General features: G+C 38.0%; 1 protein-coding gene across 5 annotated transcripts in view; it reads right to left on the bottom strand.

Moving 5' to 3' along the window:
- Positions 1–27759, bottom strand: part of CNTLN (centlein) — a 283198-nt gene that overhangs the window by 143662 nt on the left and 111777 nt on the right. For 4 of the 5 annotated variants that reach the window (XM_038402595.2, XM_043515178.1, XM_043515179.1 and 1 more), the window contains exons 8-9: positions 17326–17520; positions 2445–2618 (exon numbers count right to left, since the gene is read on the bottom strand). In XM_038402595.2, the coding sequence (XP_038258523.1) occupies positions 2445–2618; positions 17326–17520 (369 nt within the window). The remainder of the gene's footprint in view (positions 1–2444; positions 2619–17325; positions 17521–27759) is intronic. The other variant, XM_043515180.1, reaches the window with a different exon arrangement.

Raw genomic sequence — 27759 nt, 5'->3', positions numbered from 1 at the left:
CTAGCCAAGTTAGAGTAGGCTGTGTAGTAAAAGATGCTGAAATGTGATTGCCTGGGGCTGCTGCAAGACTCAGTTTGATTTCAAGGGGAGATGGCTTCTGTAATACCTTGCCTCACAACTACAAACTTAGTTGCTTCTGCTGCCAGGTTTAGGCACTCTAATTTGCAAATCAATCCTCAAATTACACAGTATTTTAAACACATTTACATCAAAACTATATACACAGATTTGGTTGCTTTAAACAAAAAAAAATAGTCTGTTTTTTGGGGTAGAAGGGAGGGGAAGATAGATCAGCCTGAATGAAGAGAGAGCAATGCTGAAAGCTTTCACAGAAGTAGTCTTAAAGAACAACCACAGAAAAATATGCTAAGTAATGTGAGAAACAGACATAATTTCACTTTCCACTATTAATGGAAAGATAAATATCTATGGGTTTTATGACAGAAAGATGAAAGATTTTGTGTAACTTGTAGAAAATATGGGAAGTTTTTTTATATGGATAATCTTCTGGGTAAGCAACTACTGGGTAAGCAACTTTTAGAACTGATTCTCTATACATGAGACTTCTCTGCAAATCACATGAAATACATGCAGCACGAAGTGCCACTTTTTCCACAAGAATTTTGTACAATCTTGCTCCATAAATCGTAACATGGGAAAAACCAAAACTTGACCAGGTTTTTAAATAATGAATGGAACTATTAAAGGTCTTAAAGTTAAGCATATACTTTGCTGGATCAAGGTGCTTTGGTGAATTGGGCCTAAATCTCATTAGATGAAGGTAATTTGGCCTTCTGGCTGATGCCTTGGGCAACGGTGAGCTAATTCTGATACATCCATCAGAATGGGTTGCCACTAAGGTCAGTGCACTGAAGATATAATTTGATGTCACCTATTGGGAACATTGCAAAAACTGAGTCAGGGGCTCATGTAGGCCAAGTTAGGGGTGTTTGTAAGGAGAGCAAGAAAGGTAAATTTGTGGGCATATTGTATTTCATGGTGAATTTTATAACCATTGTGACTGAATTCTCACTTACTTTTCAAGAAGAGGAATGAGGATTTCTTATTGCTTATGGCTTTGTAAAAGCTAGCAGGGGCTGTACTGGAAAGTATAGCAATGAAAGACAATCTTGGTCTGCATGTCCAAATCCATATCACAGGGATGAAAAGATAAATGACAGAGAATATGCAAATTTAACAAGGCTTTTAACCATTGGGTCCCTTGTCTTTCAGAAAACATAGCTTTTGGTTGAAATTCTGTTCTCACTGTCCTATAGTGCTGAAAGATGTCTTATGTGAATGTCTACAGTTGACATCATCAAAACAAGCTCATACATACAACACCAAAGTCTCACACACTAAAAACAAAAATTAGAAGCTCTGCATAGCAGTCCAAAAGAGAAGAACAAGAAGAATGCAGAGAAATTATTTTCTTCAATCACTTGATTTTAATATACCTGAAAGAGACAACATCCCCGAAATTGGGACAATCATATTTTGGACAAACAAATTTAAATTTTTAGCTTCCTGTGAACAAGTGATCTGAAAATAAGTATTTTCCAAGCATAATGTACAGTATGGAATACTGAAGAAGAGCTGACCACTGAAGGTCCTGAAACATAGAATACTAGCTACTTGGTAGTCTCTTCATAAGGGAACATCTTTGAGAAAGCAGAATGCACCCCATTTTATTACTGACTGAGTTGTAAGCTAGACAGGGGGGTTTCTGTGAGTTCCCATGTGACATAAATGCCTTTCACCCCGTGTGCTCTATGAAACCTCAAGAACAAAATCTTAGAAAAAAAAGTTGCTGACCAGTTTACATTAATACCATAAATGAATATTCAACCATTAGAATTATTTCCATATCTATTTTATTAATAAGTAATAATTACTTTAAATAGAAGAAGGAACATAATTATAAATAAAACAACAAATGATCTGGAAAGATGCAATCTAGTACCTTACAAAATAAAAGCTATGTGGACTATAAACTGAAGGAGTTCTAGTTTTAGTACTTTGTATAAAATAAAACCACTTCATATTCAAAAATTCAGAGGCATCATTTTGCTTTATTTACAAACTCTTATAAAATAAAAATTCTTATTACTTATATTTCCATAGAAAGGAAAAAAGGGTATCCTAGCAAACAGAATGAAATACTTAATATTCATTTTAAGAAACCTGCAAAGAATTTGGCCATTAAATAATTTAATTATATTAAAAATCTTTTATTCTGTGTTAATAAGGTAAAAATTTCTACTCCCAGAAGTTATTTTAGCAAGTCTTTGGCAGATAATACAAACACCCTTCAAACAAGCTTCCAGAATTATAAGCAGCATGGACAGTTATTAAAACAGTTGTTATCTGAACCCCTGAGCAAAAATGTTTGGCTTTGCGAGCCCCATTTTGACATAATAATACAAGACAATAAACTAACCTACCTCATGCTTTCTTCCAGACTTTACGTTTTTGCTTTCAAGGATGTCTGTGCTGCAAAAGCTATGCTCTGCTAGGTTAAGATTTGCTGTTTTCAATTTTTCCTGCAAAAACTGTATTTCAAATTTCTGTGATGCTATAAGACACTCTAGCTCATTTAAAGAAGGTTGTTGAAATTCCTAAAAAATAAAAGCACAAGTATGCTTAATTAGTAACATTAAAAAACATAGAATTGTAATAAGAAAATTTAGACAAAGCTACCTTCAGAAACAAGATCATCTACATCACATGAATCTGTGCAAGCTGTAAAAGCTTCCCTCCTTGGGAATCCAAGGTGTAGTGATCTATCAAAAACAACTCCCTAAGATCTAAGTAAATGTATTTTAACAACATCACGCTTTTTAAAAATCAGGAGAAAACATTAAACAATTCATTTATAATGATTTACAATGTCTGTCTCCATACAAACGTTAAAGCAAGTTGGTGAAAAACAACTACTGCAGTTATTTTAACTCCTACATGAAAAAAGTCAGGATTTCTTGACAAAAAGCTTTAACTCCAAAATTCATTAGTGCTAAAAATTAAGATCCCAAGCCTCTTGGTATTAATAATTACAAAACTAGAAGATGAACAGCAGTGGCAATGTTACTCTCAGTACTACTTTTGTAATTATTTTAGAGTGCCCAAAAGTGTAGCAGATGTCTCGCAAAAATACGTAAAGACACAACCCCAACCTGCGAAGCTTGTAATGTAAATTCAGGCGATACAAATAATGAGGGTCAAATTTAACAAAAAAGATGGAAGAGAAGAAATACAAAAGAGAAGAGGAAGAAAAGGTTAATGACACTGGATCAAACTGTTACTCAGTAATTCATGTACACGTTTTCATGGTGCCACTGGATTAGATTTTTCAAAATTTTTAATTTATTAACTCATTTTATAAAGATTCCTTGGCATAATATAATAAGGCCAAATTCTTCTCACCCTGGCCCTGATTCAAAATCCATTGAAATCACTAGAAAGATTTGCATGGACTTCAGTCACCTTTAGATCAGGCTTCTGACGTACAAAAATACCATCATTTACTTTAAAGGGACTACTCATTTCCATAAGGAAAGGAAGTTGCTAGAATACCTATTAACACTTATTATTTCTTCATCCAAATATACACATCAGATGATCTGGCCAAAAAATATCCAAAAAACCAAAACTGTGCTGCAAGAAACCATTTGCTTAAGTTTGCTGGTCAGTTTCCACATTCAAGCATATCGTCAGACAAATAAAGTCTGAGCAAAAGGGCTTTGCTCACAAGTGAATATACTAAGTATGCAGCAGAATTAAAGAATAGGATAGTGGACATAGACACATGATTCCTTGCAATGCAACTTTTTGCCCATAAGCACTATGAAATCATAGTTCCTGCAAGTAAACATAAAACCAAAAATATCAAGCACTAATTTTGTTAACACTATAAATAAAGTCACTCCTCAGCCAGACACAGAGCAGAAGAGTGGGAGACTCTTCAGAGTGAGGGAACAAAAATGGTCAACACTCTTATTGGCACAGTTCGTTTAACAATCTCTATTGCACTCTATAAGCTATTTTAGACTGTATGTGGTTGCAGATAGATGAACACTTCCTCTCCCCCATTTCTGATCCCTAAGGACACTAGAAGGCAAGCCTATAATGACTGGGAGATCATAAACAAAAAAATGAAAAAGCGAGGAGAAAGTGACAGGGCAGGTATCTGGTTTGCTAACCACAGAAAGGAGGATTTCTATGAAGGTAGGATTCTTCACTTTACAATTAGACAGAGCTTCTATACTACACACAGGTGAAAATAACCCAGAAGATAAGAGTAAAGCCAAGGAAAAAAGGATCTTTGCTGTTTTTCATTTAAGTAATATACTTTAGGATGTTAGATTTTATGGAGCTTTTCAATCAAGTTTGCGTACATAAAATTATCAAAAAAGGTTCAATAGAAAATAACATCCTCTTTTCATTCTAATAAACATGCACTCGCGCCCATGCCCATAGATATTAGATTGAATAAAAGCTGTTTGCTGTTAAATTTTGAACTACATGTAAATGATAAATCCATTAGATATAAAACAATTCCTTGCCAGCTTGTGAAAAGGGAGTGGACTCTCCAAACTCAAGGTACATCTACACTTACCAGCAGTGTGCAGAGTACAGAAACTGCACAGTTATAAATAGCAATGTAGATGGTAGGACATGGCTTAGGCGAGTAAGTGCCCTATATGACTGAAGCCCCAGGGCAAAGAATCTATGCAGCTTTCTACATGTCCAAGAAGTGCCCCCCCACAGCTGCAGTGTAGTGCCCCCTGCCTCCCCACTGCTGGAGCATTTCTCTGCTGCAGTGAAAGTCATGATGGGGCTTAAGCAGTCAGACCTAGTGGTCAGAGCAGGAGTCAAAATCAGGAACCTGAGCCAAGAATCAGAGTTGTGAATTGGGCAAAGTGTCAGAGCTGGAGTCAGGAGAAGGGATCAGGAACCAGGCAGGAACACATCAGAAAGCAAAGCGCATGCGTCAAGTGAGAACGCAAGGTCCAAAGAAGCAGCCAGTCAGTAATTCATCCAGTTGCACAGACAAATCCCTGTGCTTCCTTTTAGCTTCAACAGCACAGCCAGACCAATCGGTGGGGCCAGGTACTCTGCCAGTCAGGACTCTCATGGGCAGTGCCTCTGGTGGGGCTTGGGTTCCATTAGCCACTCAACCCAATAATTAATTAGAAGCTGATGGATGGCAGCTGGAACATGAAGGGTGCTTGGGTTCCCATGGAACTGGGATCAAGATCCATGGATCCTCACAGGGAAAGACTCCAGCAGTGGGGAAAGGCTCCAGCAGCTCCTCCCTGGCAGAGCCTTTTCTTGCCACAGTGAAAGGCTTCTGCAGTGGGGAGCTGCCAGAATCTTTTACTGCATATGTAGCTACACATACTGCAGTGGCAAGTGTGGACATAGCCTGCCTTTCACCGCACTGTGCAGCTATGTATGTACTCTACACACAACGGTGTAAGTGTACAAATAGGCTCAATTATGACTATTTTAATTCAGGGCTATATTTTATTATTTCCATGAAATACAACTTTTTCAAAGTAGAAGAAAAATTCAAGACATTTATACTGAACTTGAACCAGTAGGATTACAGTACCCAAATAAATTTAAGTTCTCCTGTATGGTATTATTATTGGCTGGTTACTGTATTTCTGCTGTCAAATTTCCCCAGTCACCAATGAGATATGCATAAGTGTTATGAAATGAAAATAAACGTAAGGACCAGAAAATGGGTGAAACATTGACTACCCTGAAGTCAATGGCAAAACTCTCGTTGACTTCAGTGAGCCCAGGATTTCACTCAACGAATTTTTCTTCTGTTTATCTCTTTTTCTCTAACTGTAAGAGTTGTGCAAAAATGAACATCAGGGGTACTCATTGGAAATAATTTTACTAAATCCATATTTTCTTGTTATCTCCCTTGTGTATACACACACACACACACACACACACACACACACACAGAGAGAGAGTAAATATATATAATTCTCTGGGTTTTTATATTATCAGAAACTTTTGAAGGGTCTGTGTTCTTAAAGTTATGTAGTAGATTACCATTACCTGTGTAAAATTTACTGTACATTCCATAGGTATGAAGTCTTCAGAACCTACTATATATTTTATAGGTATTGCGTTTTCTGTGGTTTCAAGAACTCTGAGAACGCACACCTTATTCTGAAGATATTTATTTTCAAGACTGAGATTCTTAATGAATGTAGTGTTTTTATTAAGACATTGTGTGTTACCTTCCAGTATTTTAACCTTTTCTTTACCACCTGATAGACACTTATCTATGTTTACCAGTCTGGTAACAGGTTTTTACTTGAGTTCAAAAGGACTTCTGAATTTCATGAGTTTTTAGATTTAAAATGAGACATTTTCCAAGCTATACGAATTTAATCAAAGCTATCTCAAAGTTCAGCTGTATTCAGATTTGGGGATCTGGCTCAGGTGCATATCCATTTCACATTGCATTAATGTAATTTTGTGAACTAAATTTCCTTGGTTAGGAGGAAAAAATAGTGAAAAACTAATTCTGAAGTGAAGGGGTTTACTTTTGTGCTAGCCAGGCTTTTCTTCGGAACAGAAAATAACCTACTCAAGAAATACTATTCCAGGATTTGTGGATCTTGAAAGACAGAGTGAAATTGTCAGACCCATAGTGAGGAGTGGTCACTGCCCTTTTTCAGCAGTAGCAAACCTCTTTAGTTGTTAAGCTTTTCATCTGCACTCTTGTTTGGGTGCTGCAATACAAATGAAAAATAATAATGGAAATGTTAAAATTAAACTGACAGAAATTGCAGATTATTCACTGCATCCTGACATTAAAAAATGGACATGACCTTAAGTAGGAGTGGTGCTGCAGTTCAGGACTTAGGAAAGTAATCAAATCTCAAATCCTGCACCCACACAGTCCAATCCAGAATGTGTACTAAGGAGATCTGCAAAGACTGCAAAGGAAAAAAGCCTTACGACATACTAAGGAGCAGCAGTGGAGCTCCTCTACAACTGCTAATGCAGAATCAGTGCTGTAGTAAACCTATTTCCCACTAGCTGGAATTCTAAGTCTCCACAAGGATGAGAAAGAATTGTTAGTAGCTCCATAAAATTTCAATTCCTTCAAGTTTGTCCCCAAACCCTAAGGTTGCATTCAAAGTCCTGTACAGTTATACTCCTACACAGCTGCACACACACAGAGATTGAATACACATTAAAAGCAAGCTCTCAGAACTGCCAAAGGTCAAGCATCTCACCTTGGGCATTTAGCAATCCTGTCACACCTCCCCACAGCCCTGCTGGAATGTAATGTACCCATCAGGGCTGCAGGGATTTTCTTGTAGTTTTTCCACCAGTCACCAGGGACCGCAATGATGGAAGAATAGGAGGCAGCCAAGCTGACTCTCCTACTTCTCCTCTTGCTGGATGGATCCAAGTGAGCATGGAGTAGCTGGGATCAAAAAACCTGTGGCCCTGTATCCCAGAGGCAAGTGATGTGAGGTGTCAAAGACTGACAGAGACTAGGAGTAAAACAGAGAGAAAAAGAATGGTCAGAGAGTGAGAGCAGGACATGTGCCCGGGGGGGAGGGGGGCACTGGCACACAATATGGGAACAAGGGCTGAAAGATGGATGCAGAGAAGGACACAGGCTAAAGTGGGTTGGGGCTAAAGGTGTGGATATTGATCCAGGATTTTCAAACCCCACCTGCAGGTTGACTTGCCCAAAATCCCCATCTCCCCCTTGCCCAGATACTGTCCCTCTCAATTCAATCTGCCCTAGCTCCCACTTCTCCTCTTCCCCCTCATTTTCTCAAGCCCACCTCACTGTTACCTTGGCTCCCCAAGCTGCCCCTAGCTCTTCCAGCCCTCACTCACTTCTGAGAGATTTAGGAAGATAGGGTGGTACCTGCTCATACTGTGTGGAGCGTGGGTGGGAGAAGATCTTGAGGAGGAAATAGTGATTCGCTCTGAGCAGCAATAAATGTTAGATATGACAATGCACCACAAAGCCCACATTCAGTAAATCTGTAAGTTAATTTTGCTGTCAGTCACCAACGATGAGATCTTTTGTTTAGTAAAGATCAATTAAAATCATATGCTCTTGTACTGCAATACAACCATAATTCATTTATGTTATGTTCACATACAAACATGGCAGCATGTATAAATTGTAATTCATTGCAAAAGGCTGCTTAAATTTTGAAGAAATAAAGTGAAGAAACTTCTTATTTATACAAACCAGATTTTATCTCATTTCTCACATGCATGTCAAATTCAGACTCTCTCTGTCAATACAGCTGAATACAACTGAAGTTCAGAACACAGATCTATTTATTATATCCAGTATACTATATAACTGCAAAAGAATTAGGGACATATTGCAGCTGGCCCTGTGTAGGTGCACTAAATGGGATGGGAAGAGTACAAGGAACCTTCCCACCACATCCTGCCCACACTAGGACCATCCATAACCTGGCTAGGAAGTGAATCCACTGCCTCTCCTATTACTTCCCAAATAGGGTTTATAGTCCTGCCCATGCCGCCATTCTGCACCAGCCTTCAGAGCTGACCAGGCATAGCAGGAAGGAGGGAGAGCATATTCTGGGCCTCTTTAAAGGGTGGCAGAGCTATCTTCCTCAGTTATGTATGCTCCTACTGGGAGCTCTCCTACCTCCCCAATGCAAGGCTGTGGTTTTGAGCCACGATCTAATTCTTAATGTGGAGAGCCAGAAGGATACAGTGAATAATAGACTGAATAAGCAGTCAGTCAGAAAACGACATAACCTCCAATCCAATATGGCAATCCAATATGGAAGTTTATTTACCAGTTTTTATAAAGTTCCTTACCACAGAAGTTATGGCCTGAATTACGAGGGTTTAAAAAAAAAAAAGATATTAACAAAAATCAAGAGAAGAGACAAAAACAGTCAAAACTAAACAAAATAAATGGGTTTTATGGGTTTATATGGGAATCATGTCCTGAAACATAACATATATAAAATTAAACACAAAATGCACAAGGTGAAAGACAAAAAGGGGTTTTATTTTTACCTAATTATAGCTATAAACTTCCGAACTCCAATCCTAGTGGCTCAAGCAAGATTGGGATATTAACCACCCTTGTGAAATCTAATATACTATATCCATTTTAGTATGTATAGAAGAGTAATATTTGTATAGCAAAGGAAATATATATGTATAGAAAAGGAAAAAATATTTCACATCATTTAATAAACTTAGAAGCAATTATCAACATGGTAAAAAGTATACATTAAATAGTATAGGTCTTGGCACTTTTATACATTATTTTATTGTTTCTTTAGTTTTACTTTTAGAAATATCCTTCACTAGTGACTAGAAAGCTTTCATTACCTCAAATAACTATGCTGAATGCATACAGTATTTTCCAAAAGATTTTAAGACTACAGAGTTTTATGGCATTTCAGAATTAAAGTAGATCAGTTTAAAGATCAATCAAATTTTGCTTAAGAAGTAAAAATAATATACTGATTATTCTTCCACTTATAAATTCACTACATAAAAGTGAAATACAAGGCTATGTCTGATAGTAACACACCACTTTGAAACAGACACACCCTAGTTTGCTGAATTCTTACACGTATGTCACAAGTAAAAATCAAAACCTGTGCACTAATGGTATAAACAAGGGATTATGCTTGTTATGCATTATCATCTCTATACATTAGAACCTCAATCATACTCAAACAAATTCACTAAAGTGTGGTTTTCAATCTGCTAACTATGCATTCCATAATAGCCTGTAATTATTAAAAACTGACAAGAATGCTACGCCACCTGTGTTTATGTGAAGCCAGGTAATGAAAAAAACAACAACGCTGTCATCACCTCTCAATTCCTGATTGCATTATCAAAACTGTAGCCGAGTTTGGCATCTGGGTGTGACCTTGTTAACTGCTAGGGTAATTAAATTTATTCTATTGGGAAAAGGGATGATAAATTATTAGCAAGAAGATTTTGTTCACATTTTATTAAATTGGCCTGTCAAAGGGTCGGCCAAATTATCAAGGGCCTCATTTATTGGAGGCCAGCCATATTGCCACATCTGTTACAATTATTTATAATTTCAGCAGTTGAAAACCAACTGAGTTAGGCATCCGCCATGTAAAGTAATTTACAAATTATCTGATGAGGGAGTGTTTTAGCTTCTCCCTCATTCCTAGCCAGCAGAAAGCCGCACTGTAATTACAGAACACGATTAGGTTCTTTGGGGAACTTATCTTGCACTCATAGCCATAGTAAGATGCAGCAAGAACATATGGAGGAGCTTGTGCTTCTACTCCCTGAAGCTCGTGACCCGCCTGCCGCTGAGCCCTTGAGTTGAATTTGAATGAGAGTGTCATGGCTAATGTTCTACACATGCACCATTTATGCCACAAAACAAATCGGATCACTGTTAATTATGAAGCAGCTATAATCAGGCCTTCACATCTGTGTAATGTGAAGCGCAGTAGGCTGTATTCCAATAATGTACGACTACCTTTGGGTCGCAAATTGCAAGCCATATTGCCTCAGTAGTAGTTACTGAATTCAACGTAACTCCTTTGATAAAAGCTCACCACAAGGATATTTTTATCCCTTTTTTTTTTTCCAAACACAAGCCTTTCTTTATCAGCTATTGACCAGAACAGTTAAAGCATATGGCACAAGTTCATTAATGAACAGCAGCACACAGCACTCTAATTTAATGAAACCACTTGAGCCATAAAAATCAGATTTAGTTAATTCCCCCTTCCCCATTTTTTTTTCTTTTCTGCATCTAGCCTAAACCCCGGACTCCAACATAATGCCATGGGTGATCTTGCTCTAAAATATAATTATATTTCCCTACTTTTATAAACAGAATTCATACTTTCAAAGGCTGTGTTTTCTAACATGCAGTGGGGGGGGGGGGGAAGGGAGAGAGAGAGAGAGAGATGGCCAAAAAGTTTCTTTTGCATAACTCAAATTTAATTCAATATCAATTAAAACAGTATATATCATTTGTATTTTAGAAATTACACATAGCAGCTGCCTTCTAACAAAAAAACCCCCAAAAAACAAAATACCTCTTTATTCCGTGAAAAATCTTTCTGTGAAAAAGCAGCTAAACAAGCGCACCCAGATGGCAAACCAGCTACAGTTTAATTAATCCACTAAAAGCCATTCAGTTTTCAGTAAGGGTAATGTAATTTTGAATAATTGTAGGAAAAAAATCACTAAAACGATCTTAAGTTTTATTATAGCGGCATGAATAGTGCCACTATAGAGTAGTTAAAGTTGAGTTGCTGTTTCCATTATAAACCCTACATTTTCAGTATCTCGGCCATTTCACATTGCTTTAGGTTGAAAATAGATATAAAATTTGTCAGCCTATTAACATCATAAAAATCAATTACATTCAATCAAGATATTTTTCAGAAAAAGTTCTTCAACAAGTGCACTTCAAAACAGAATTTAGATTTTATTTGACAAGCTCTATACCAAAAATAGCTTAGTTTTCAAAAGTTCTGCAGTTCATTCTTAAAATGGACTACATTTATTTTTATTGTTTCAAAAATTAAAAAAAAATATGGAAGAGTTCTGTCTACATGCTAGCACTGTCTCAGCATCCTGTGTGGAGTCCCCTGTTGTCATTGTAAAATGCCCAGTTGCCATATACTAAAATAGGGGTGTTGTGACTGTGTCTATGCTGGAAAAGTGCTAATGTCCCATTGTTCCAGTACAAGTGATGATTGTAGATACTTTAATACAAAAGATAATAGTGTAGCACTCTTATGAAGACAAGTGTATGGGCTATACTACAATCTATTCTTGTAACCCTAGAACTCTCCAATTCAAACATTTGCTTTATAAAAAAGTGAGAAAAATATAGGCCTTTTTGAGAAACACTATTCTAGCTTTTTCCTTCCTTAAACGAGACATTGCGGGCATCTCAAGTGTCATTTGACTCATTTAAATTTTAAAAAACGTCTGGAAACTCAAAATATACTGCTGATTCCCTCGGACAGAAGCACGGGTATGTTCCTATATGCAGACCACTTACCTTTAATGAATAATTATCTGCAAAGCATTTTAGTAAGAGTATGTAGCAAAATCTAAAACAATGTTGAACACTAAAATTACTGCAATATTATAATTAAAATTATTTACAGAGATGGCGCTTGTCTTAACTTAAAAATTAAAGACTATTGCTAGTACTAAAAATATAGATACTATCACTTCTACATTACATTTCAATATAGACGGAATTAACTTTGTTGTAAGAGCAATTACAAGCCATATAATCCTATAATACAGAACTAATGTAATAATCTCCAGAAAATTGACACTTAGCAGCAGGTTGGAGGGAGATCAACATTTGAAAAATGTTATTGCTACTTTTTGTCATTACAGACTGTAATTTTTACCGAATAGTTCATGTAAACTAATTTGATCAACTTTTACTTCTATTTTTCTTTCCTCAATTTTCTAACTCAAAACACAAGATCTTAAGTGGAAAGTAATTAATATTTCTTTGGTTGCCAGAATCAACACTCTGTTGTATTACAGTGTTTTAAATGATCACCATAATTTTATGACAACATACAGTTCATTATATAGAAGGCATTTTGCTACCATAATGATTGACAGTTTAAAAAATTCCATTTTGAGATTTCCATTTTGAGATTTTCTATGTGATCAGATTACAATTATATTTATACATTTTAGTAAAGTAAACTAATTCATGTAGAACATTTCTGAAAACGTGGTTTCATCCATAATGCCTGTATGGCCAAGAAAAGTATTGTATAAATAATACAAGTGGATAATAAGATTTCTGATGTTATGTTTCTACCAAAATCTTATACACGATAACATTAAGAAGTCCCAACCCATCAAACTGTTCAGAGGTATGATAGGTTTAAGAAGCCACAAGTAATCAAAATATGATACTATATAATCAATGGTCATATAGTCATTTTGAAAGGCTTGATGAAAGCTATAATCTGATTGTCAGAAGATAGTTCCGAACATATGTAGTTAATAACTTACAACACACCATGTTAGGATTCAGCTATGATTACTAGCTATGATTAATAGGGAAGCATTCCTTATTACAAAAACAAATTTAAATAACAAAATATTTTAAAAATTAGGATACTTCCGTATTAATATAATCTGTGATTAATATGAACTAGAAAACTCTTAAAATGAAACTTCAATTTCGCCTTTTTATGCTGTAATATTAAAATATTTTGGGTGAAATCCTGGCTCAACTATGATCAAAGGGACTTTTGCCATTGACTTCAATCAGTCTTCCAAAAACTGTAATTAAATTAACACATCTATAGATGTAATCTACAAAATAATTGATCAATGATGTTACACCAGTGTAAAGCTGGAGTAACACACTGGGAATAAGACTCAGAGGATTTCAGAACAATAACAGTGAATTCATACCGTTTTTAAACTTATTTTATCTCTGCATTTCACATACATATCACACAACTTTCCTAGGTAGTATCTTTATTTCATTTTAGTGACATATCTGCTCTCTTTGTAATAAGTGGTATTTCAGAATGATCTTTACTTTGACCATTGTAGTAGTATTTCCTATTTTGACTGCCTTAAAGAACCACATAATTGGAATTTAGGAGAACGTTATAAAAGTTTCAACAGAATGCACACACCTGTCAAATCTCACAGTTATAAATAAAAATATTCAAATGCCTGTTAATTATGGTGTTTGAACAGAAGTATCATCTCTTAATACTATCTTTAATGTCTCCAGTACCGTACATGTATAAAAAAATAAGAGACAAGTCAGATGATTACTTTGGTTCAGTAAATATATTTAAATATTTACAATTCACACAGGTAAAAGTTATGTTTTACAAAGAGAATACATTTCAGAGTTAAAAATTTACATTGTAATAATGAAACGGACACTGATTACAAGTCAGTTAATAATAACTAAAACCCATAGGTGTTTGCTTTTAGGAATATTTGGAATTATTTTGTCTTGTTTCAGTCTGTTGTATAATAAACAGAAAAGTAGAACTGGTTAAGAGATGGAATTGCAGAATCATAGGGTTAAAAGAGACTAAGTTCCCTTTAAGCTGCACGGCTGTGCAGCAGGCTACCAAGGGCCACACAGGTGGGGAGAGGCACCCCTTCCCTGGCCCAGCTCAGCCGGATCTGCCGTGGCTGGGGTGAGGGTCACATGCAGGTGGAGAGAAATTAAAACCCCGAGCCAAGCAGCAGCATCCTCCGCCCATTGTGCTGCAGCCAACTCGTCTGGTGGGTTTAAATGAGCGACTGCGAGCTAGTTGGAGATGCCTGAGCCACCACCCCACGACTCCGCTGAGCCCCATGCCATGCTGCCCCTGGCCTGCCACAGACACTGCTCCACATCCTGCCAGACCTCCCCCGAGCTCACACAGACTTGCGAGCCAGCTGGTGGGCTCAAGGAGGCGAAGGCTGATACTGTGTGGCCCGTGGGACACGTGTATCCATGTGCGGAGCTCAGCCAGGGGTGCAATTCCAGTGGCTGATGCAGCCGAGGGTGGATTTACCCCTCCTGTGGGGGCTGAGCAGCTCAAACCCACCTGTGGGCGCAGGGGGCAGAAGGCAGAGTCCACCCCCCACCCCTCGGCAAAGTTGTCCACTTAGCCGGCAGCCCGTGAAGCTGGAGGTGCCCATGGTATTGTGAGGGGTCTGTGCTGGGAGGCTCCCTGCAGGCAGCCCCTTCCCGTGAACTTTGCTGGGCTGGAGGGACCGCGGGGAGTGGAGGCACGTGTGACCTGGGGCTGGAGCGGTGGTGTTATGTCCCCAGCACGACAATAGAGGCACCCCTCCCCTGGCCCGGCCCAGCCCAGCCCCACTGGAGCTGCCACGGTTGGGGAGAGGCACCCGTCCCTCAGCCCCAGCTGCTGTAGGAAGAGAGGGCTGGGGGAGTCCTCTCTCCCCACCGTGACTCCGAGGCAGCCTGCACCCCAAACCTCTCATCCCTGGCCCCTCCTCAGAGCCCACACCCCGAGTTGGAGCCCTCATCCCCCCCTGTACCACAACCCTCTGTCCCAGCCCTGAGCCCCCTCCCACACTCCAAACCCCTCAGCCCCACTCCCACCACACATCACCTTCATATTGGTTCACATAACAAAATTAATTCTGCATATGGACGTAAAAATTAGAGGGAACACTGGTCATCTAGTCTAACCGCCTGCCAAGATCCAGGATTTATTATGTCTAAACCATCCAAGACAGATAATTATCCAGCCTCCTTTTGAAAATCTCCAGGGAAGGAATTTCCACAACCTTCCTAGGCAGTCTGTTCCATTGTCCTATTGTTCTTACAGTTAGGAAGTTTTTTTCCTGAGATTTAATCTAAATCTGCTATGCTGTAGTTTGAACCCATTGCCTCTTGTCCTGCCCTCTGTGGGAAGAGAGAACAACTTTTCTTCATCTTTTTATGGCAGTGTTTCAAGTATTTGAAGACTGTTATCATGTCCCCCCCCTTAATTTCCTCTTTTCCAAACTAAACATACCCAGTACCTTTAGCCTTTGCTCATATAGCTTGCGTTCCATCCCTTTGATCATCTTTGTCACTTGTCTCTGGATCTTTTACAGTTTCTCTACATCCTTTCTATATAATGGTGATCAAAACTGTATACAGTACTTCAGTTGAACCCTAACCAGTGCCGAGTAAAGCGGTACTATCACCTCCTGTGACTTGCATGCTATGCCTCTGTTAATGCAATCTAAAACTGCATTTGCTTTTTTTGCAACAGCATTGCATTGCTGACTCATGTTGAGGTTGTGACCCATCATAACTCCCAGATCCTTCTAAGCAGTGCTGCTTCCAAGCCAGTTATCCCCCATTTTTTTTTAGTAGATTTGTTTTTTCTCCCAGATTGCAAGGTGTCTGTCCTTTCCTAGGAGAAGGAGTTGGGGACTGTGGAGGAAGAGGGTGCATGTGTATTAACAGACATTGATCACAATGTATTTTTATCACTTAGAAATTAGGAGCTGTCAAACTAAAATATGATCAGCCAAATTCTGCCTTCCCTTCCCTTACACAGGTCCAACACCACTGACATGACTGAGGTTGTACCAAGTGGAAGCGAGGAAGAATTTGTTTCAATGTGTGCAGAGCCTCAGGACAGCAAATGTTTTTGCCTTTACACATGAGAATGTGAATATTCTTGCTAACATTACAGCATTGCTTCCTCCCTGAGTCTAAATTAATCCCACAGTAGTTTATGTCTGTGCCACCATCTGGAAAATGCATCAATACATTTCTTGGTAGGGGAAAATCATGGAGAATATTTGAGTGCCCCATGAAGAAAGATTATCTATGTTTTCCTCAGATACGACAAGCGACCAGCAACTATTAAAAACACACTAATCTGATTATACTCAAGAAATCAATATTTAACACTTGCAATTACCACTCAGTCTCAAACGTCTACATTTTTAGGTAAGTTTATCGAGAATGTGCTAACAGGAAAACTTTAGCAAAATCTAGATGAGCATTTTTTTTCAACTCAAATAAAAAATGCCTCTGATAAAATTGGCAAAAATATTGGGTTTTCTGTATTTGTAACGAACCAAAAAAATATTTTTGCTTTGAAATTTTGGATAAGACAGGAGAGCATTTGATTCTGTGAAATTAAGCAAAGCCAGAGCCTACAAGTCAAGGCTTTAAGAAAATTTTGCAGGTTCTCTTGAGGCCCCTTGACTCAATTTGGTCAGTCATTGGCCTTTTGGAAATCCTTTGCGTGTCCAAATCTCTGGTGAGCACGCAGATATATCTTGTGGTGTTTTTTAGGTAGGTGGTCTATAGATAAAGGATGAAGATGAAATAGCACTACTGTACTATTTCCCATAGACATTACAACTTAGTTTTAAAAAATGGTTTAATGATTTCTAGAGAAGTCTTTTTCCTTTTAATATTGTCTTTGGAGCTAGGACTCATTAATGACTTTTAGAAGTATAGCCACAAACAATGAGATTGCCAGGATCAACAGTTACTTATTTTCACTGACAAAAATTGGGAAATTTCACATTCTTCTTATCTGCAAATTAAATAACTCTCAGTTTTCAACCACAAAATATTCATGACACAAAAACAGAAATTTCACACAAACCTGCCAGTAGATTGCAGATTTCCTCGGGCTTTATTCCAGAATATGAGTGGTAGTCTGCTTGCATATGCCTTCTATTATTATCAGTAGAAGTATCTATAGGTTGCTCTGTGCTATTGACTGTGTGGAAGCTTTATAATCTATTAAATACAATTTACCTCACCTGTTTCCTGTGTTCTGGATGAGAATCTTGATGTACCGGATGTAAGGCCTCTCGGGCCTGCTGTAGTTGTTCTTCCAGCCACTTTATCTTTTGTTCTTTTTCCAGAAGCTGAACCTGAAGAGAAGAATGACTTTGCTGGAGCTGAATCTCCCTTGCTTTCAGAGTTTCAAAACATATAGTCAATTCGTTGTAAAGCTATTTTTAAAGAAAACATAACATGGGATTAATAAATGCCATCATTGAAAACAAATACTTCAATTCACAAACTTATGTGCAGTTTATTGCTGTTTTTAGTTTACAAAGTCATATAGCCACCAAGATCATGATTTTCTTCACTATTCTTATTGCAATATTGGTCACACTTGTTTCCACCCCCTCACTCTCATCATACTGGCAGATGTATTGCCTTTACCTTTTATCCTTTATCTTTGTAACTAAGAAACTCAACAATGTAATATGTTTCAAACAACTGCTTCTCTGCCCAAACCGGTCAAACTTTAGAACCGCAGCAGTTCCATATACCTTTGTATGATGATTGTGAGCAGAAATTGGTATTCACAAACTTTAAAAAAAAGAAGTATTTACCTTAATTCTTGAACAGCTCTATAAATACAAAAACCAAGCAAATGCACATGCACGCATGTGCACACACACACACACACACAAACAAAAAAACAGGGTTCACTGATTAGGAATCACAGAAGAAATTACTAAATGAAATATTTCCTCTGGAAGTGAGCTTATTAACAGGGGCAGCAAACATGAAATAGAAAAACTCCTGTTTTACCTGATGAAGATAAAATTTAAATTTTGAAGATAAGAATAAAGTCCACACATCAGACTAGGATATAACTGCCTGCATAACCTGGCCCTCCCTATTTATGTCTTTTGCCTATTTCACTCTGCTCTGTCAAAGTTTCTAGGTTAGGCTGCCTATTTGTCTTCCATGCTGGTCTTCTATGCTTAATGCCCTTTCTGAGCTGACCCATAAACCCATTTCCTTCACTGCATTTAAATCCCCTCAGAAGACCCATTTCTGCCATGACACCAAAAAGAAACCAATCAATGGATTATGACTAGATTTTTGGCAGCTATAAATAATACTTTATTTAGTTGGCATATAGATAATATTTATATAATTTAGTGATAAAACATTATATTATTTAACACGGTCATGAATTGCATTGTCATTTATATATATCCTATGCATCTCTTTCTTTTCCCCTTTGTCTGTTTGTTTGTGCCTTTCAGAGCATCAGCTCTTTGGGGAAGGAATCAGGTCTTCTATTATGTTTGGAAAATATCTAGCACTTTGTGGGCTCTATTAAAAACAATAAAATCTATTCCTACTCGTATTGTTTTGGCAGAACCAAGACCACACAAAATCTAGTTAAGACAAATGTAATTACTTATTGCCTGCCCAAAAAACTGATCACAGACCAGACCACTCTACCTAAGCATATTCTAATTCCAGATATTTTTAAGACTCAAAAAGTGTCATTAAAAATAACTGAAGTATTACATTGAAATGTTTGTATCTACTAGATAGAGAATGATGTATTTTTTGGAAATACAAATACTATCTTAACGAAGTTTATGGACAGCAGCAAGTTTCTCAATTATTTTTCTAATCATATGAATATCTGATAGAAAAATAAAGACTTCATCTTTATAAAGACTTGCATTCCTATGCAATGTCCTTCCAAATGAATAGAATACTGGGATACAACACTTATCTTCAGCCATAACTGGATAAGCTGATTAGCTGGATCATACTGATATGCCAATCTGCTATTTTTATTATTAGAAGCACTTACGTGGTCATAATTATAATTTTTAAAGGTAACATCCTATTAAAATGAGAACAACACCGTTTTCTTTTTGCTGACTGGCAGAAGTTCTGAGTACCCACCACTCCTACTGAAGTTAATTATTGGTGATTGTGCTCAGCAACTGACAGGATCAGTCCCTAAACGACAAATAACATATCTGTTTACATTCTGAAGGCTATCTTTGTAACCAATTCTGCTAAAAATTATTTAATTGAAAGCTAGAGAAAACAGCACAATCTGCTAAAAATCCATATGAAAAACATATATAACCTCAGAATTCATCCATTTTCCATGCAAGTCTCTGTTCTATGCAAACATTTTTCTGCACCACCCACTTATTAGTTCATAACATGGAACTTAGACAGTAATTTATTTACTACTAGGAAATTTCAGAAAGAAAATTATGTCTGCATAAAGGAAAGCTCATTTGTCCAGCCTACCATGCCAATTGGAATGGCTTACAACAGCTCGTCCACCTTTTCATTGATTGGCATGGACACTAGTAGGTGGACTGAATGCTTTCTTAATATTTCTAAAGGGATTATTTTGTTTTCTTTTGAGGATGTACCTTTTAGGCCACATTGCAGTGAGGGGACAACTTAATATTTGACATTACACAGGATCAAAGAAGGTAGTATGGCTGCAGAGGACAATAAAGGGGAACAGAAAAATGGATAAACAGGTAAAATGTAAAATGAAGTTTAAGAGAACTAAGGAGGAAATGTAAGGAAGAAAGAGCCAAATAAGAAAATATTTATGTCCATCAGAAGTAGGAAGCTCAAGGGAGAATCAATGGGCGAAATCCTGGCTCTACTGAAGTCCATGGGAGCCTTACTATTCACGTCTACGGAATCAGGAATTCATTCAGTGTATCTATCTGTTAGATTACCAAGGTGTAAAGGGGGCAACCAAAGAGGATAAGGAAATTGCAGAGATGGTAATATTGCTTACATGAAAAAATAATTGCAGGGAAATATTTAATGTAATTTTGAATGCATGTAATGGAATTTAGCAGCTGGAATTAAGGAGGAAGGGTAACTGCCATGTGATCAGCTGCATGCCAAAAGGAAGTGCTTCACAGACAACAGCTTGAGAAACTCTTTATTCTGCTCCAGGGCTATACTTTCTTTAAAAGTAGCAAAGAATTGTAGATAAAGAACTCTAGATAAAGATATTTTTTAAAAATGATAAAACAACTTTAAATAAAGCACTCTGTAATAAATCACTAGGACCAAATGGTATCATCCAAGAGTCATGAGGAACTTAAGAATGAAGTAGCTGAACTACTAACAAAAACAGATGAAACCTGTAATAAGGGCCATCTCCACTCAACACTCCTCTGTCTCAGCTACATTAAAATATTCCCAAATTTTCCAATGCAACTTTTCTAATATTTATTTTAACAAATTTTGCTACAGAATTGGTTTTTGCTGGTTTCTTGAATAATTGTTTAAAACATGTTATTGTGTGAAAAGAGCAATTTCCACTAAAACTAATATTGTAGGTCTTCCAAAATAACTAGAAATATAATTTTAAAACATGCAGATGAGTATGTGATGAAAATAAATAAACAAACAAACAAGGCATTTGTTAGGATAACCTCATACCTCTCTAACTTTTTAAAATTCTTTAAGTGTTACCAAATTTGTGGACAGAATTTGTTGATGACAAAATCATTTTAAGTCAGTTAAGACAAGGAAGGCCTTTGGGGAACTCCAGAAGGACCTAACAAAACTAGGTAATTATCAACACAATAGATAAAATTCAACAGACAAGAGCAAGTTAATGCATACTGAAAACAACAATTTATAATTACCCACACATCAATGGATTATAAATTAATAGTAACTTCTCAGGAAAAAGATCTAGTGTACTCAGTAAAGATATCTGCTCAATTTGCTTCATGTTCAAAAAGGGCGGGGAATGTTAGACTACATTAAGACGGGGTAAAAATAATATAGAAAATATTATGGCATCATCATAGAAACTGATGATCCATCTTCATGCTCAGTTTTTGTCACCTCAAACAAATGTAAGCAGAAAAAGGAGGAGTTCAGAAAAGGACAACAAAAATTACTAAGGGTCACTGAAACAAAGGCTTTTTATACATGAAAAGATTTTAAAAGTTTAGGACCATTCGGTCTGGAAAGGAAAAGAATAAAAGAACAAGTGGCATGATCGAGATATTTAAAAAATGAATATAGGCAAGGCCAGTTGAACATTCTTATATACCTTTTCTTAGAAGACTAGAAAAAGAGGATATCAGATTAATTTAAAAAAAACAACTTTAAAATGTGAATACACTTTTATACAACATAAACTTAACATGTAGGACTTACTTCTATGAGATGTTATTGAGGCAAATACTATTTCTTTACCCAGGAGAAAATTACAGGAACAGTCAATGCTCATGCTCTAGGGTCTAAACTAATAACCAGTTAGGGTGAGAAATGTTTCCCTCCATACCATAGTACTGCATAATTAGATTCACTGTTTTTATATTTTCAAAGGTTTCAGAGTAGCAACTATGTTAGTCTATATCCGTAAAAAGAACAGGAGTACTTGTGTCATTGGCTACTTTTCTTCCTCAAATATTTTAAAGGGAATATTTTGGCCCTGTTGATTAATGCCCAATATAAAGAAAGGTGAAATCTTCATTCCATTGAAGTCAATGACAAACCTCCAAGTCACTTCAATGGAGCCAGTATTTCACCCACATTACTTTGTTTCTTATCATTCTACAGCACATTTTGGATGATGTTCCTTCCTTGTAGGAAATCAAATAGGAAGGTGGAATGAAGAATCTAGTCAATTTGGTACAGTCATTTGCAGTTAAGACAGTTTGTCCTGAGAAACAGGCTCCCAGCAAGGTCGACAAAACAGGAGTATTCAAATATTTCTCTGTCTCCAGTATAGCTCTTCAATGTTCCTTGATCATATCAGAGTTTTGTACAACCTAGCTTGATGAAATGGTAGTTTTGTGCTGGGTTTTTATCATCTTGTTTATGGAATACACTTAACGTACTGCACTCATTAGTAATGTATTAATTCTGTTATGCTTGCATTGTGAGTTATTAAAGTTTGTCTACATCAGGGGTTGGCAAACTTTGAGAAGTGGTGTGCCAAGTCTTCATTAATTTAAGGTTTTGCATGCTAGTAATAAATTTTACATTTACAGGGGCCCTCCGACAGAACCCCAGGCTGGCAGCGGGCTGAGCAATGCCGGCGGCTGGAACCCCGGCTAACGGGGCCGGTGGCTGGAACCCCAGACCAGCAGCGGGCTGAGCAGCTCAGCCCGCTGCTGGTCTGGGATTCCGTCTGCTGCCCATGGGGCCGCAGCTGCCAGCCCCGCTCATTCCGCTAGAGGGGCCAGCAGACATAACCCCAGACCGTCAGCGGCCTTAGCTGGGCGGGCGGCTGGGACCCTGGCTGGCAGCAGAGTGCCACTAAAAATCGGCATGCATGCCGCAGGTTGCCGACCCCTGGTCTACATTAACAGCTAAGATTGATATTCCTCAAAGAGCATACTGAACGCTTCTCTGGTTTTCCACTGTTCAGGGCAAGAAATCTAGATCCCCTGAGTAATGATGAATTATATAAAAAATATAGATGAATGTATCTACACCCAGCTGAGCAACTTAAGGGGTAAGAAGCCTGCTGTTGAATAGGTGATTCCTTGTCAGAACAAGAAATAGCTGACCTGATGCTGTGTAGATCAGTGGCTCTCAAGCTTTCCAGACTACCGTATTCCTTTCAGGAGTCTGATTTGCCTTGCGTACCACAAGTTTCACCTCACTTAAAAACTATTTGCTTACAAAATTAGATGTAAAAAACACAAAAGTATCACAGCATACAATTACTGAAAAATTGCTTATCTTCTTATTTTTACCATGTAATTATAAAATAAATCAATTGGAACATAAATATTGTACTTACATTTCAGTGCAATACTTGAGCCTGTTTTTCACTTGTGAGCCTTGTCTGAAGCCTGAGCCTGCTGCCTGGGGCTGAAGCACGTAACTTAGCTTTCTGGAGCCTCCTGTGGCATGGGAACTCAGGCAGTTGCCCTGCTTGCCATCCCCTAACACCAGCCCTGCACTTGCGACCCCCTAAGCCCATCCTGCAATCCTCACATTGATCTAGATGAGTTGAGTATCCCCTGATAGACCTCTGTGTATCCCAGGGTTGAGAACCACTGTTCTAAAATATTGTAATATGCCACATTGGATCAGGTGTTCCTTTTCATATGCATTATCACTCAATGAGCTCACTGCATTAAAAAAAGGTAACTGAAGTCTACAACTTATAGTTCTGAATCTGATCAAATTAAGTAGCTGTCCTCATAGAAATATTTAAATATACTTGCTCCTGTGATTTTTCTCCCTTTTTGCAGACACACTTCTCTCCTCCAGCACTTAGTGTCCTCAGCATCGTAGAATTCCCATCAGGCATAACTTTCTGTGGTATAAAATACCATTCCACTGTCACATACACTAGGACCAAGATTTTCAAACATGGGTGCTGAAAGATAGGTTCCTGAATTCAAATTTAGGTACCTGGATGAGTGATCAGATTTGTAACATGCTGAGCATCCAACAGATCCCACTCAGCAATTTTCAAAATCAAGCCACTTACTAAAATAAGACACATGTTGAAAATTGTAGCCTAGGGTCTTTTCAAGCATGAAGAATATAAGGAGGTCCTGAAATTTAGGGTCAGAACAATGAGTACCACAACTTAACCTGCACCTCCTGTTTTCAAAAGCTCTCTGAGGGTACATGTACACTGCAAAAACAGACCCACAACAGCAAATCTCAGAGTCGGGCTTGCACTACAGAGCTAAAAATAGCAGCATAGATGTTCAGGTTCGGGCTGAGCCCAAACGTCTACACGGCTACTTTTAGCCCCATAGCATAAGCCCCAGAGCCTGAGTCAGTTGACCCAGCTCTGAGACTCACTGGTGGGGTCGTACCTTAAGATAGCTAGCTGTGCCTGGTTACAGAACTTTTTTGTATTTAACCTATGATCCTGTATAATGCTGCAATATTCTTGAGAGTTTGTAACAGAATTTTTACTTTTGGTACAGGGGAAGTAAACACCAACAGTTGTTATTAATCTTGCAAACTCAGATGGGAGGGACAGCCCAATTAATGTTACTATATTTGGAGAATTGTTAAGGTTGGCTGATTATTACATATGTGAAAGAGGGAATGAAAGACGGCTATCAGTTCCTAAAGGGAGCAAACGTGCATTTGAAATTTGTAAATGGATATACTGATTAAAATCCATGTACTTCTGCTGAGAGCAAGAACCATTAGTCAAAACAGTTACAAAAAACAAACAAACAATGTCAGGCAAATCAAACTGCAAGATTTTGTAACTACATTTAGTCTAACAATGTGCTCTGTAATGTCCAACTAGGTGTGTTTATTTTTATTCTTAATTTATATTTGTTGAATTTCTCTCTATTTCTGTAAAATTTCCAATAAAATACTCTTGTTTAAAACTACCTTAACTGGGTTTCATAATGGTTAGCTTGGACAATCACATTGGGAGGCTCAAGCGGAGAAACTGAACTCAGAGCCAATCTGTAACAGCCTGGTTACTTGTTTTTAGGCTTGAAGGAGGCTACAAATCTCCACAAACTTAACAGGGCAACAGAATGATGGACAAAGGGTACTTTGGGCATAAAATGAGCCAAATCACCTGAACTAAAGATATATCCCAAAACAGATTAGGCATTATTCCATACTTCCTTTCTTATATATGGAATATAAACTTGTATCAATCCAGTATAAAGGGAGAATGGCACTATGCTTTCTTCAAAGCCAATGCAGCTTCTGACCATACCATTCTTAAGAAGGAATGTGTACCACCATGCACAGTGCTCCCACTCTCTGCTGCTTTAAGAGACTAGGATCCAATTCCAGAATTCAAACCTGGTCCCCATTTGATGGCAAACACTGCTTCCTCTACGCCACTGACATCTATGAGATGTACAGTAAGTATGATTAATGAAGAGACTGAAAAGCAAAACCGCACCGAAGGGAATTTCTGCATTATGGAAACAAAAGGCTTAAACTGTAAATTTCAGAAAACTCTGATAAGACCGTTAAGGAGCTCAGAATCTCTTCTTGTCTTATTATCCTTAGTATTGATTGAAGTCTTTCCACCTTGAAATGATTGGTGAGGACAAATCTATAGACTCCCATTAAATCCAGCACAGGAATGAAGTCCCCTGAGCAATTGGGACTAATAAAACAGATGGAACACATTTTAGAAAAATATTGCTTACTTTGAGAACTAGAACTATAGTCACAATATGAAATAGATATCAATGTCTTTTCTTAAATCCTCTAATCTGAAGGAGGACATTTGCAGGACATGGCATCCTTAAAAATGTGAGTGGAATCAAGGGAAGAGGTACAGGTATTGCAAATCCTAACCTGATTTCAGGAAGTCAGTGCATCTTGATAAAATAGACCAATGATCTTTAAATGTCTTCTCACTTTGCCACAGTCTCACTAAAGCAAGGCCTGAAAGGGAATTTGTGATGGACTTATGCCTGTCCACTACAGGTTTGTGATGGGACTTATGGCTATCCATTATGTCTGATTTGTCAGACAAGTAATTTCTTTGACTCAACCGTTTCCTAATGCACATTAATACCAGTGCAAAGAGCAGTTCTTCTCAAATGGTAGACTAGTAAAATAAACCACAGCCAACCACACTGCCTAAGCTATAGCACATAGCGCCTATCTGACCATTAACACAGAGGTCATTGATCTTGCTGTAAGGGACAATATATCATAGGATGTACACACTGATAGGCTCAATGCCATTTGGAAAAGTAGAAAAATATTCCTCTGTGAATTTGTCTACAGAATAGCTGACAAGTCCTTATCTAGCTTTTGCAGCCAGCATATTATTAATCCAGGGACACAAACACAATGCATGTGCTTCTGGAATACTGTGCCTTTGAGCTTTAGGAGTATACAGAGGATTGCATCTTTTTTCAAGTTACTAGGGTCACCAAGGCTTCTTGTAACCTCAATAGAAGTGTACACGTTAGGACTTAAAGAGGGTAAGTACATATTGCCTTAGAAACTTCAGGACACTTAGTTACCTTTGGTTGCTTCACATAGCTCATTGAACAACCTATTTCAGGACATTTATTAGACTTTAGAAAGTGCTGCAGTAAAGCATCCCTTATTTTTAAATAGACTACACCAGCTTTGTCTCTCTCATGTTAAAAAGCAGTAACAGAAATACTGAAGTTAGGTATTTAATAGAACAATTTCCTAAAATAAAAGGTAAATATGTTCACCCCAGTTTGTCACATACACTAAAAGATGGATCAGATCTCAAAATAGGAGCCATCTAATAGTTTAACTGCATGGGTGTTACGATTTTAGCTTGCAAGAAGAAGACAAAAAGAGGAGATTTCCAGGTACATGATGTTTAAATGGCTTTTGTGTTTCTCTGCAATTTAAATAGTGTCTTACTTGCCAGTTAGTGGTCAGTTGGGATAGTCTGTGTTTAACTGGGTTAAGATGCCAGCCTCACTCCCCAATGTTCCAAGAATATTCATTTAAAAAAACCTCTGGGGTAGCTCAGTTAAGGGATTCCTATGAGTTGAGGTGGAGCAGGTGTCATCAATTCAGTACTAAACAGAAAAAACAGTTACCCATCTTTTGTAACAGTTGTTCTTGGAGATGTGTTGCTCGCGTCCACTTCATTCCAGGCGCGTGCGGTCGTCGGAGATTTTTACTTTAGTAGTATCTGTAGGGCTGGCTGTGGAGCCCCCTTGAGTGTCATGCTCATGCCATGTTATATCAGGCACCGCCAGCCTTATGCCCTCTCAGTTCCTTCTTACCGACAACTCCGACAGAGGGGTAGGAGGGCGGGTACTGCAATGGATATGAACAACACATCTCGAAGAACAAAAGTTACGAAAGGTAGAAAACCATTTTTTCTTCTTTGACTCCTTGCTCATGTCAATTTCATTCAAGGTGACTCACAAGCAGTATCAACGGAGGTGGGTTCAGAGTTCACAGTCTTGCTTTTGGCTTGCAGCACAGTTCTGCTGAAGCCAGCATTGTCTCGACCCTGTAGAGTCAGCGCATAATGCGATGCAAACATGTGGACGGACGACCAGGTAGCGTCCCAACATATTTCTTGGATCGGCACTGGCCCAGGAAGGCGGCCGATGACACTTGTGTCCTCGTTGCATGCGCCGTCACGATCACTAACAGGAGCACCTTTACCACCTCATAGCAGCCCACTCCCAATAATAGATGAGGAGGTATCAATTCCAGGAGAGGCAAAGCTGCTTTTGTAATAAGCCAGCCAATTCTATTAGTGGGAGTGGACTACATCCACCCTGATCGAATTGGCCGTCAACACTGGTTCTCCACTCGTGAGGTAACTCCTTTCTCTCCATATAATGCCTGCATCTGTAATTTTCACTCCATACATCTGAAGAAGCGGTTTTTTTACCCATGAAAGCTTATGCCCAAATAAATCTGTTAGTCTTTAAGGTGCCACCGGACTCCTTGTTGTTTTTGTGGATACAGACTAACACAGCTAACCCCTGATACTT

Source organism: Dermochelys coriacea, chromosome 5, assembly GCF_009764565.3.
Source record: "Dermochelys coriacea isolate rDerCor1 chromosome 5, rDerCor1.pri.v4, whole genome shotgun sequence".
NCBI lineage: Eukaryota > Metazoa > Chordata > Testudines > Dermochelyidae > Dermochelys > Dermochelys coriacea.
The sequence above is the reverse complement of the archived record's forward strand: the minus strand, read 5'-3'. Positions and strand labels throughout refer to the sequence as shown.